Raw genomic sequence first — 13,466 nt, 5'->3', positions numbered from 1 at the left:
AAAGTTATTCAGAGAGTAACCCAAGGTAGATTTTGAATGGGATTCACCACAAGAAATGGAAGAAAGGAAGGAAGGAAGGAAGGAAAGAAGGAAGGAAGGAAGGAATTTCATACATGTGAAATTTTTTGTATCTCATATTTTTTTAATGGATGGAGAAAATATTCATTTTTAAGCTTAGGAATTAGGAGTTAGCGTGGATTTTGCCAGGCTTTGCTGATGGTTTATTAAATAATTTCAAACAGCTGGAATTCATTTTAAAAACTAAAATATCTTTCCAATACTGTGAATCCCAATGTCATCATCTGAAAGTATCTTGTCATTATATATCCCACTATCAAATGTCACAATGAATCACTATAGGAAATCATTGAATTGGAGTCGTTGAATTTTAAACATTTACTCATAAAACTACTTGCCCAATGCTAGGTTAAAAGTTGGAGCTTGTAGTCCAAGAGACCCAGGAAAAGATAGGCTGCTGTGTTTTTCCAGCCTCAGGGTGAAGACACCGCACTCTGTCCATTAAGAGCATCAGCAATCAGCAATCGGCACAGCTTGGCGTGGACAGAGAGTTTAATGTGGTGAGAGGGTCCTCTGGCCAGGTGAAATCACCCACCAGAGGACTAGAACACTTTGGTTCCTCCTCCTGTGGACAGGAGAATTGTCACTTTCCATGTCCTCCAGAAAGCAAAGGCAATTAATATTCTATAACCATCAATCACATCACTTCCATTCATAGTATACAACATTCATTAACAGCTATGTTTTGAGTGCCTACTATGTGTATGGAAAAGACACAATCCTTGTCCTAAAAAGGACTCAAGGAAAGGCGAAAACTCCGTATTCATCCATCTTCCCTCCCCCATTTTTTAATGTTTTCTAAAAGGGAGAAATGATTTTTTATAGGAGTGAAGCCCTAGTAAAAAATATACATATCATCAAAAATGACTAGCTCATGCAAATTCCCCCAAAATCACTCCTCACTGAGCTTGGAGTGAAAAATAATTTTCCACAACAATAAACAGATTTTAAACAGCCAAATCTTACCCTGAAATTTGTGTTTATAAGTATAAAACCCATGTTATAAAAATCTTAGTGAAGGAAGCATTCTGCAGTAGGTAGCAATGCAACAGTAGTCTTAGAAATAACGGGTTGCCAGTGTCTATTTGCCAGTTTCTTCAGTAAAAAAGTGTTTTTATGGAGTTGGAAGAAAAATGGCAGAGAGCTAGACACATGCAGATCACTGCGAGGAATCTCACCTCCCTCTCCAGAGTCACAAAGGAAAAATAATCCATCAGGCATCACAAAGGAATGGAGAATAACTAAAAAGGAAGATGAAAATGAATGAAGACAAGTTTCGCTTCTTTAGAAGAAGGATAATTTCTCGACCAAAAATATTCTGAGGGGAATCACTGTGGAAATCTATGAAACTGAGCTGTGTCAGTGGCAAATTAGGTACATATTGTTCTTTTGCAACCTTAGATCTAGTTGTTCTGAGTCTTAGCATCGCTGGGATTCACAAACTGCAGTGTCAGTAACTTGCTGGCTGGTGGACACGATAAGCAGCTCAAAGGTTATCTAACAGTAATATAGCACTTTGTCACATTTCGGAGTGCGTGCTGTAATAAAGTGATTCACTACCTGTGCATTGCTCTAAGAATCATAAAACTTAACTATCTTTTGATCATTCTGATTTGATGTTCTGCTAAAAACATGACTTCTTTTTCCTGAAAACTAAAATTGAGTGTTAATGATTTCCGCTGTTCCTGCAATGTCAGGTGGTTCAGGAAGAGGATGAAAAACCTGTGACTAAAATGCATGGAATTAACTCCTAGGAGACTTGAGAGCAGATATGTTTTACAAATCCAGAGATAAGAGGGGCAAAAGAAGTATCAGGTGGCCTTCAGAGCTGGGGAGTGTTAAGAAACAGGGTTTGCTCTGTTCCAAGATAAAGTAGTGAAGGTTAAAAGCAGAAAGAGTATTTCTGTCTCCCTTCATAGAAAATAGGGCTGAAGAGCCAAGACCCAAGAATAGCCAGAAAAACAATAAAGGACAGACAAATATGATTTTTAAACAGGATAGAATCAATTATTGAGGAATTGGGACTGTCCTTATAATCAGTCCGGATGATTCCTGGGGGAAAAGTCAGTGTTACTGAAACAATATGAGTGGGCATTGCAGCACACTGAGATTGGTGGACTTTGAAATCAAGCCTATCTGGCTTTAAATCCTGGTACCACTGCTTTTTAACCATGTGACTATAGACAAGTTGCTTTACATCTGCCATATAATAGCAATAATAATGTTAATAATATTAGGTATCTATTACATGGCAGAAATCAGATTAGGTAGGTGCTTATACATATCATCTCATTTCATTCTCACTGCGATATTTTATAGATTTTATTATTATCCCTGTTTTTTAGATGAAGGAGCTGAGACTCAACTTAGTAGAGCAACTTATCTTTCAGAATGAAAAAAGATTGGTGAAAGGATTTGATCTAGAACTCTATTTAGTGTCCCCAGACTCCACTGAAAACACACTGACATTGGATTCCTATGAAGCACACATATTTAAGAACAGTAAAGAAAAATAATTATTGTACTAGCAATGACATTTCTCATTTTATTTACATTTCTATTTTTAAGACTATATATTCATTTAAGACTTTAGGCCAGGTACATGGCTCATGCCTGTAATCCTAGCATTTTGGGAGGCTGAGGTGGGAGGATCACTTGAGGCCAGGAGTTTGAGACCAGTCTGAGCAACATAGTGAGACTTCGTCTCTACAAAAAATAAAAAAATTAGCCAGGCATGGTGGTGTGTGCCTGTAGTTCCAGCTACTCAGGAGGCTGAGGCAGGAGGATCACTTAAACTCAGGAGTTTAAGGTTGCAGTGAGCTCTGATGATGCCACTGCAGTCCAGCCCAGGCAACAGAGCAAGATACTATCTCAAAAAAAAAAAGAAAGAAAAAGAAAAAGAAAGGAAGAAAAAAAGACTTTAGAAGAATGTTAAGTTTCAGTATGTGAAAGTGATATCCAAATGCAGAAGAATGAAATTGGACTGTTATCACACACCAAATACAAAAATCAACTCAAAATTGATTAAGGACTTGAACATAAGACCTGAAACTATAAAATGACTAGAAGAAAACAAAGGGAAAAAACTCCATGACTTTGGTCTGGGCAATGAGTTTTTGGATATGACCCCAAAAGCATGGCAACAAAAGCAAAAATAGACAAATGGGATTTACATAAAACTAAAAAGCTTCTGCACAAAAGAGGGATTAATATCCAAAATATATAAGGAACTCAAACAACTCAATAGCAAGAAAACAACACAATTTAAAAATGGGCAAAGGGCCTCCATAGACAATTTTCAAAAGAAGATGTACAAATGGCCAATAGATATATGAAAAAATGCTCAACATCACTAATCATCAGGGAAATGCAAATTAAAACCACAATGAGATGTCACCTCACACCTGTTAGAATAGCTATTGTCAAAAAGACAAAAGATAGCAAGTGTCGGCCAGAATGTGGAGAAAAGGGAACCCCCGTACATTGTTGGGGGAATGTAAATTAGTACAGCCATTATAGAAAACAGTATGGAGTTTTCTCAAAAATTAAAAATAGAACTACTACATGATCCAGTAATCTCACTTCTGGGTACATATCCAAAGGAATTGAAATGAGTATGTTGAAGAGATATCTGCACTCCCATGTTCATTGCAGCACTATTCATAACAGCCAAAGAATGGAATCAATCTAAGAAGTATGCATTGATCATCAATGGATGAATGGACAAAGAAAATGTGCTGTGTGTGTTTATGTATGTGTGTGTGTGTGTGTGTGTGTGTGTGTGTATGTCTATAATGGAATACCATTCAGCCTTTAAAAAGAATGAAATCCTGTCATTCGTGACAACACAAGTGAACCTAAAGGACATTATACTAAGTGAAATAAGCCAGAAAGACAAATGCCATATGGTCTCACTTATATGTGGAATCTAAAAAAGTTGAACTCATAGAAGCAGAGAGTAGAATAGTGGTTGTCGGGGGCTTGGGAGATGTTGGTCCAATAGTATAAAGTTTCAGTTAGACAGTAGGAATAATTTTGGGTGATCTGTTGTAGTGAGTGTAGTTAGTAATGATGTATTGTATACTTCAAAATTGCTAAGAGAGTAGATCTTAAATGTTCTCACTTCCAAAAAAGATAACTATGTGAGGTGATGGCTACATTAATTGCTTAATTTAACCATTTCACAATATATACATGTATCAAAATATCACCTTGTATACCATAAATTTGTATTTGTTAATGATACTTTAATAAAATAAAACAGGTATTTATTTGCTAATAAAATCCCAAGCAATGAGATGGTGAACTGGAGAAATTTCTACAGTATGATGACAATATCTGGGTGGAAAAGAGTTCCTTTCCTAGCACCCCTTAATCACAGCAATGGGTTAAGGTGATCTTGGATAATAATAATAATTACTGTTTATTTAGTGCACACAATATCCTGGATACTTTATACACATTTATGTCAGTCAATCCTCATAAAAGCCCTGTGAGATATCATCTGCCTATTGCAGATGAAGAAACTGAGACCCATGGAAATGGGACCCAAGATCATACATGTAAAAGGTATAGCTGGTATTTGAGTTTTCCTAGTTTGGGCTCCATGATTGCATGCTTTCCACCCCACTGGGTAGAATAATCAATACAATAGTGTTATTGACAAAGATTACAGAATTATTAAAGCCTTGGCTGAGAAATTTCTCCTATAGTAAGTTTAAATATGCAAATGTGTTAGACTCTTCTCCATAGAGGCAGAACAATGACTTAGATAAACCCATGGTCCTTGCAGGTCTTTTAAGTTTAAGATTTTGTATCACACAAACTATGTTCATGACTAGCTAATGTACGGAGTGTATTTTTAAACCTTTCTTTGATTGTCTTCCTCAAAACTAAAGGCTTTGGGGACAACTCCTATCTTTTCCATGACTAGAAAGGGCTTTCATCACAATTATCAGGGCTCTCCCCACTTCAAACTGCACCTTCTCCTTGCCTTTAAAGCAATATTTTGCCCAAGAGAAACCCACCACGAATTGTATCAAACTTAGAACAATTTATCTTCAGAAGGTTATCACGATTTTCCTGATTATATTTGCTAATTATTGATGCTTTCCAGGTTTACACAAGAAATTTGTCCATCTGTTTTCCTAGTTTGAACACGAAATGAATTTGTAAAGGCAGGGTTGTGACAACAGCTTCACTTCTCCCAGGCAATAGATTATGATGCTACACACCCAATTATTATAGTACTATAGAATCTGCTCAGAAGGAAAGAGATAGCTGATCCTAACACAAACTAGCTGAAAGACCAGCAAATGGCAAGATAATAAAATAATAGTAACAGCTAATACTTATTGAGCACTCATTGTGTGCCAGGTACCACTCTAAGCACTCTATCATATTAATTCTTTTTATCCCACCAAGTTAATTATTTCCAGTACATCTCACTGTCACTCTAAAAAAGTTATCTATGCATAGACAGCAAAGATAAACTGAACCAGCTTGACTCCAGCACCACAAATCATATTCTCCTAAGCTCGGTTTCCCTGACTCATTGTTTGTGCTTACTGATATCCGTACAGTTAATGGATTATATACAAGGGCAGAATCTAAGTCATAAATACTTTGAATCTAAGCAGTCTATCTCCAGAGTCCATTCTTCTAACTGCTCCACTATATTGTACTAGCAAGGAAATTGGGAACCAAAGAGATGGAGTGAATTCATGAAGGTTACAATCGTTAGAAACCATAGAATCACGGCATCTCAGGATCAATAGAAAACAAAAGTACTAAACATAGATATTCAAGGATTACAAGAGACTATTTCTTAATATTCTAAAAACAAAAACCGAAACAAAACAAACACCTTATATCAAGTCTCTTCGTATTACATGTCATGCCAAGATCAAGAAAATCAAGCAAGTACAACTTGATCCTAATCTTTGAGTTTAATTTGGGGACTAGACATAAACCACATTTATTCCATAGCATTTCACTTATCATTTGTGAAAAAAAATTACAAAGCCCAAAATTTAAAATTATTACTTTCTGTTAGTAACTAGGGTGAAACATATGGAAAGTAGCAGACCTCAGGAGAAGCATTTAGTCAAACACCTACTCAGCCAACACACCCCACGTGTGCCACGTAGGTGCCAACACTTTTGAAAACCATGTCCCCGTGATTTTGAAATGCATGCCCCTGTGATTCCCACTTACCAGAACTCCTCTTCCTTGGTGTTAGAAGGGAACGTTTGGAAGCATGAAAGTGTTTAGTGAAGAATTGGGGACTTTTCCATCTTCCCTTCTGGATTAGAGGTACTTGTAAACAAAACCATGCTGAGAAATCCTGGCTCCTCTTTTTCCCCTCTACCTCAGTAACTCTCCCACTGGTCTGAAATCCCCTCTTGAAGAAATATCAATAATTTAGACATCAAAGTTTGCAAGTGCCCCAGAATCCAGGTAAATGATCTCAAGAAGTGGGAATCTATCTATAAATTGTTAAATCGAAAGCTCTCAAACTAAAGTGGGGAGGCATGGAAAGAACTGTGCAACTGCTGGCATTTGGATGTGGACAACTACCAAGCAGGAATTCTACCCTGAAAAGCCTGCGTAGCTCCATGTATCCAGCTTAGAAAATCATAACACAGACAGTAAAATCAACTCTGGATATCAAACATTCATATGATATAGAAGAGAGAGAAAGATAGTGACAGAAGGAATCTAGTTAAGTGAGGGACACTGGACTGTCAAAAATATCTAAAGACAAGAGCATAGGTGATGTTTTTAAAATAATCAGTTTTTTCAGAGTTTCAAATTTAAGGCATTATCTTTAGCCAGAGGAAAATCCTCTCCTTATTTTTCCAAGTCATGAAGAAATAGGAAAATGGTTTCTAACTCCCATTAAATATCTTACCTTCTACTTTCCCAGATCCCTGATAAAATCAGTAGTGTAATTGCAACTATGACCATGCAAAATATCACACCAAATATAATAATCCAGATGGGTACAGATGGGTCCGTGGGTGGTTCAAGTGTGGAAGGAATTTTTAAAAATTCCAGAGTTCGGTCATTCAAAGAGAAGGCATTGTTGATCCGGTTCCTATTCATTCTAAAATACAATGATAATTAAAAACAAACAAAATAAGACAGAAAAAGAAACAATTAGAAACAAAGTACAAACCTGTCTCTCCATGATTACAAATATCTCTATAAACAAAGCATCCTCCTAGCAAGAAACTTCAGGTTGACTACAAAGTTTGCTGAGAGCAATTATGCTGGGTTTTCTTTTAATAAATTGTGGTGCTGGCTGCCATGTGAATGTCCTAGAAGTAACCAGAAGTCCTGTGCTTTGAACTTTGCCCACCATGTTTTATTTCCTCAGAGGTAGCATCTAGATTAGAATGACAGTATGTAGTGAGCACAGGAAGGGAGACATAGTAACATAAGACTTGTTCAGTAAACTGAAAGTAGTTCCATAGGACTGAAGGCAATGGTGGTTTTTGGAGTCCAAAAGTTTAGAGAAATACATTACTTTTACTGGGAAACATCTGCAGTTTTGATGGTGGTGGCAGTTAGGGTGAAATTGGTAGCAAAGATTTATTTAATTGAAACCAAATAAGTGAAGTTCTAACTGGAAATTGTGAACTAGGTGAGGAGAGTCCTTGGAGATGTTTTACGACCCTTACTGAATTCATACTACATAAGCCGACTTCAGCTACCTCTAGAACAGCCCTGGAAAATAGAAATATAATATGGTCCTCATGTGGCTTAAAATTTTCGAGTAGCTGCACTAAAAAAATGAAAAAGAAACAGGTAAAATTAATTTTAATAATTTTTTTGTCCAATATATCCAAGAAAATGTCAACATGTAATCAATATTGAGTTGTTGGTTCACATCTTATTTTGTACTAAGTCTTGGAAATTTGGTGTATATTTTACACTTAAGAGTACACCACATTTTGGACTAGCCACATTTCAAGGGCTTGATAACCACGTGTGGCTGGTGGCTACATTATTGGACAGCCCAGGTCTAGGGAGCCCAATAGCAACGGCTTGCGAATCTGCAGACCAGCACCAGGCAATCAGAGAAGACCCCCTTTAGCAAATAAAAATCTATGTCGAGGCATGATTATTCATGGACGTGAAAGTGAACCGCAGATAATCCACAACAAAGATTAAATGTATTTTTTATTGAAAGATGGAATGTTTTTTTTTTTCATAACCTAATACTAACAATCTGGGAGCACAAACCTTTCCACAAAATAATGAACACTGCTGCTAAGATATAACTCAGAGAAAGATGAAAAGTTTCTCTGCATTCTCATTCTATCTACCTGGTTGATTACCTTTTGCTATTTTCTCACTCTACACTAGGAATGTTCTCTATCACCTCTCAGGCTAATTGGAAGTTCTAGCTCAAGTACAGATTAAATTTTATTCACAACTGGAATCCTCAATTGCTGTCGATCACTATTGATATCTTTCAGCCAAAATTGGCATTCAATTAGGCCAGGCCCTCACAAAAGAACTATAACAGACATCTCAGAACTGGTTGGTCATTCCCTTACCTCATTCCATAGGTGTGGACACTCTGATAAAAAGGAAAAAAAAATCACTGGATATGGTGGCAGCATTCCTAGGATCAAGTCCTCACTCTTTTTCTTTCTAACATGGTGGGCTTAACAAATCAATTAATCTCCCTGAGCTTCAGTTTCCTCATTTATAAATGAGGGATAATAATAATTACTCAAAAATTATTGGTGTTGATATTAAATGCCACAGATGCATAAGAATATACCTTGTGAACCAGAAGGTGCTATGCAAATATTAGGTGGAACTAGTATTATTTTGCCCAACCACATAAATTCTTCAGCCTTGAAATTCCTATTACCTGCTCTCTAAGTACCATCTCCCCTTTTTATTTTCACTCTATCCTTTCTTCTTGGTATTGTTTCTGTTATTTTTACCCAATCTTGATGTGCCCTACTCATTCTCTGACACAAATTCTCATTCTATTGGCCATCCACACCCCATTAAATAGTTTCTCCTGCTGACCTTTGAAATAGACACATTGTTATGAACATATTCATGTACTTCTTAGACCTTCACCCAAAGCACACACTCTTCCTTCTCATATCTACCCAAGCCTGGTGTAATCGCAGTGCCTTCATTTTCCTCGTAGCCCTTGCAGATCGCAAGACTTGAATAAAATCCCTTTTCATGTGAAATTGTTTCTAATTTTTACTCCCTAAGTGGCGGGTATTAACAGTATTAGTACAAGTATAATTTAGTTCAAACCCTCGTTAGAGCAGATCAAACGATTTCCCATTGATATAGCTCTTCAGTGCCTTTGCTTCAGCCAGGAGAATAGATGATTGTTCACAAAAACCTTTGACATTTGATTATATACTCATTCTCTTAAGTGTTAATATTTTACAGAGAGCAAATTAGTTCTTTCACTAGGTATTTCTCCTTGGTAAAGAGAATAATATGCATTTTAGTAACCTGTAAATCTTTTGTGGGGCGAGTTACTTTGTTTTGTTCTGTCTTTTTCAGGAAATAGTTTATTTCATGAATTCATTCTTCCAAAATACCTTGCTCAACATCAATCACGTGTGGCATTTGAAGTTCTGAACACACTAAACGCACATTAATTAAAATAAAAACAAATCCTTCTAATTCTTGGGAGTCAAGAACTGGTTTCATTTTTGAGTTTGCTATGATTATAAGGAAGGGAGGTGCGCAGCTGTCAGGAAAGAGTATAAAAGACTTAAAATGGGCAAAAAAGATTACTGGACATTTTACTGAGTATTCTGCCTAGTGTACCTTTCTGGGCAATTTTCACCTCTTATTGTCTTTGAGCTATTTTGCAAATCCATAAGTTCTAGAAAACTGACATAATGTAAATGATTCTTGTCCATAAAAAAATCAAACGAATTGTGTCTGGTGGAAGATACTTGATTACTGCCTGATAGATAAACTGATGCATCATTTTGTAAATGCATTTCACCATTCCTTATTTCCTCTATATGTGTGGTTCCTTGAAATCTCCTTTGAAATGGTTTTAACATCTTACTAGTTCCCTCATTAATTAATGAAATAATAAAATCTTTGATAGTATTCACTTTTGGTTTGTATGAGAGCCATATATTTACAGGTTTTTTAAAAAATTATCTTTTAAAGGTAAAGACTATATATTGACTGAAAAAGGTAAATCCTTAGATACTCAAGAAATGTGAATATTTTTCTTGGTTTCAAAATAAAAATCAAAGAAATGACTTGTACCTCAAAACTTTTTAAATTTATTAACTCATTTAATCTTCTCAGTAACTCTGAGAGAGGGGTACCATAATTATTCACATTTTACAAATGATGAGAGGAAGGCAAAAAGAGGGTAAGTAACTTGTCTGTATTCAAATAGTTATCATAATTAAAAATCTAGACATTCTGGAGCCAGAGTCTATGTGATCTCAAGCCATCACACAATAGTGAAATACAAGGTGTTCTTGCCAAAAGAAGACAATACTAAACATTCTTAGCTAATATTTAACACATTAACTGCCACGTGAGTTGTATTTAGCTCCAGCTAGTTTTGAGCCTGGGGCCTCATGAAGCATAAGTAACTCACACGTCTCTTCACCTTGGGAGCCGCGAGAACTATTTTTCAGGTTGCATATAACTCACACACAGAAAACAATAAAAAAATAACAAATTTTTTTCATTAAATTAGAAAGGATCATTTTGTTTTTGAAGTTTTTATTCTATTTTCATAATAAAACACTGTGGCCCCATGGAAAAAAAATGTTTTTTCTAATGTGTCAGTCAATGTGTTAAAGCAGGGTTTCTCAACCATAGCACGATTGACATTTTCAGCCAAATAATTCTTTGTTGTGGGGTGCTGTCCTATGCACAGTAGGATGTTTAGCAACATCTCTAACTTCTGCCTACTCAAAGCTGGTGGCACCACCACCCCCTCCAGTAGTGACAAAAAAATGTTTCCAGATATTTCCAAATGTCTCCTTGAGGGCAAAATTGTCCCTGGATGAGAACTACTGATCTACACTAATCTCTAATAGAAACTAACAAAATGAAATCTTTGACATTTTAATAAAGAAATTACGTATGGAGCAGGGAGAGAACTCTTCAATATTTATGAAAACAGTTGAATTAATCAACAAGTTGATTGACCAGTGATTACCTTATGGCTGACTGCACCTCAGCAGCAGGAAGGGTGTGATTTTTTGAAGGGTCTGTAACCACAAACCAAAATGACACCCTCTGAGTTACATTGCAAAGTAGGACATGAGCAACTCTGCAGACAGTGGAAAGAAAAAAATATATTAGAAGAATATCATTCCAAATGGCATCAAGCCATTCACTCTATTGCTATTACGATTTTAAGAGGCATCTTAGCTATGTTTGAAAAGTCATTTCTACCATTATGAAGAAAGGTCTTAGAAAGAAGAAAATTATATAGGAAATTCTCTTTGTTTCAAAATCATATCTTTGGGAATCATTCCTTAAATAAGGAATCTGCAAAAAAAAAAAAAAAATTAGTAGAGACTGTTAGGGATCTCATTCTCCATCACTTGTTGGTGACAGCCCCCCACTCCCCCATCCTCACCTTCCCTAAGGCTTGGCTCTTCCCTAAACCACAGAAGACTCTGGTGTTTTCTTAACAAGCTCCTTTTAGTGCCCTGCCCATTCGGCCTCCCATCTCTCGGATCCAGACAAAATCTGTTGCCTGCTCTTGATTCAGTACTTGCTCTGACTGCCTCTACTTCTATCCTTCCCCTACCCAAGCACTGGGGCCAAACCAATAGGTGGCTTCTGAACATATTTTTGAGGGAAAAGTTTTCAAGAACAGTTTCTTTTACATCACCTTGAACAAACCTCCAAACTTAGCCACTATGATCAATTCACCAGCAGTGTTTGAATTGTTTTGTAATTATATGGTTTTCAACAGCAAATTGGAAATGTGACTCACTCTACTCTGTATGCATGGATTGCCATTAAAAGGAAAAAGAGACAAATGATATTAGTGTTCAGAGAGAAGACGATCTATACGTGGATGCATGGAAGGTGGAAATTATAGGAGAGTCCACATAAAATCAGCATTACCGGAACTAAACATAAACCTTGGACGGCTTTGGCCATTTTCTTAAGAGCTAAATTGCAAAAAGTGACATTAACATCCGTCCTAGAAGAATGAAACACACATCACCTTTCCTATTTTGTTTCTCCTTAAAAGAGCATCCAAGTGTATTATGTTCAATTTCACAATGATGAAAGAGAGCACCCTCTGTCCACAGGTATCTGCAGTTTTCAGGGCCTGGTAGAATTTCTTATATTTTCTGCGTTCAAAGGTCAGACACAAAAGTAGAGGCAACCGCTAGACCTCTCTGTCCAGAGCCAGGTGCCTGGGACCAGCAGTGGGAAGGACAGAGACTTGAACTTCTCTAGTCCTCCAGATAGAAGGGCGACCCCGCCCACTGCTACTGCGATCGATCGGTGATGTCCCGGTGTCCAGGTGTCCACGTGGCAACCGCCTGGCCGGTGCTGGGTCCCGTGGCCAGAGGGTCCTGAGCGCCCGACGCCCCACGCGCTTTCCTGGCGCTGTGACGCTAACGGTCACCGGACTCTGCGCCCTTCGTCCCTGGACTTGTCCACAGACGTCGGGAACTTCAGCAAGCCAAACCTGCGCTTGAAGCCACCTGCCCTCAAAGCCACCTGCCCACCACACTGATGTCATGGGTAACTGCCTGAGCCGGTACCTGGTTAGGTACCTGGGCGTGCTCAAGGCCGCACAGCCGGCCCAAAAGCGCTGGTCCCCGCGGCCCAGGCCCGCCAGCCGCCCCCAGGCCCAGGACCACTGCAGAGTCCACTACGTCCATCGAGAGCGCTGGGTCCGCACCCAGCCCCTGCCCAGAGTGCCGGCTGGCTGGGATTACGCCCAGATCCGCAGGGCCCTGGTCCCCGAGGCCTGGAGGCGCTTCCCCAACAGGCCCACGCCCCACAGCCTGGTGGGGCCCGAACTCTCCTCCGCTCGGCTGACTTACATCAAGCGGTGGCTTTGGAGCGCCCGCAACCCGCGTCTGGTCCGCAGTCTGGTCACCGTCAAGATCGCTCCCCCGCAGCGCCCAGGCAGCATCTACCGGCGCCTCCCGGCCCCGGAGGGCCCAGACCCCTGCGCCACGGAGTCCGTGCTCAGGGCCCTGGGGCCGTGCAACAAAGGCAAAAGGAAGTTCGACGGGCCGCTCTGGTTTGAGGTCCCGGACCCCAAGCAAAGGAAGCAGGGCCCGGCGCCCCGGCCGTCTGCCTTCAGGCCGGTGAGCAGAAAGGGAATGGTGCCCGCCTTCGTGCCCAGGCCGGGGCCGCTGATCGCAGGC

At 38.8% G+C, this 13,466-nt stretch overlaps 1 protein-coding gene across 1 annotated transcript in view; it reads right to left on the bottom strand.

The window, feature by feature from the left end:
- The window catches only part of TMEM27 (transmembrane protein 27), a 32,285-nt gene that overhangs the window by 2,664 nt on the left and 16,155 nt on the right, over positions 1–13,466 (bottom strand). The window contains exons 4-5 of the mRNA XM_012638707.1: positions 11,276–11,389; positions 6,992–7,186 (exon numbers count right to left, since the gene is read on the bottom strand). Coding sequence (XP_012494161.1) covers positions 6,992–7,186; positions 11,276–11,389 — 309 coding nt within the window. The remainder of the gene's footprint in view (positions 1–6,991; positions 7,187–11,275; positions 11,390–13,466) is intronic.

This window comes from Propithecus coquereli, unplaced genomic scaffold (genome assembly GCF_000956105.1).
Source record: "Propithecus coquereli isolate 6110/MARCELLA unplaced genomic scaffold, Pcoq_1.0 Scaffold132, whole genome shotgun sequence".
In the NCBI taxonomy this organism is placed as follows: Eukaryota; Metazoa; Chordata; class Mammalia; order Primates; family Indriidae; genus Propithecus; species Propithecus coquereli.
This window is presented reverse-complemented; position numbering and strand designations above follow the sequence as displayed.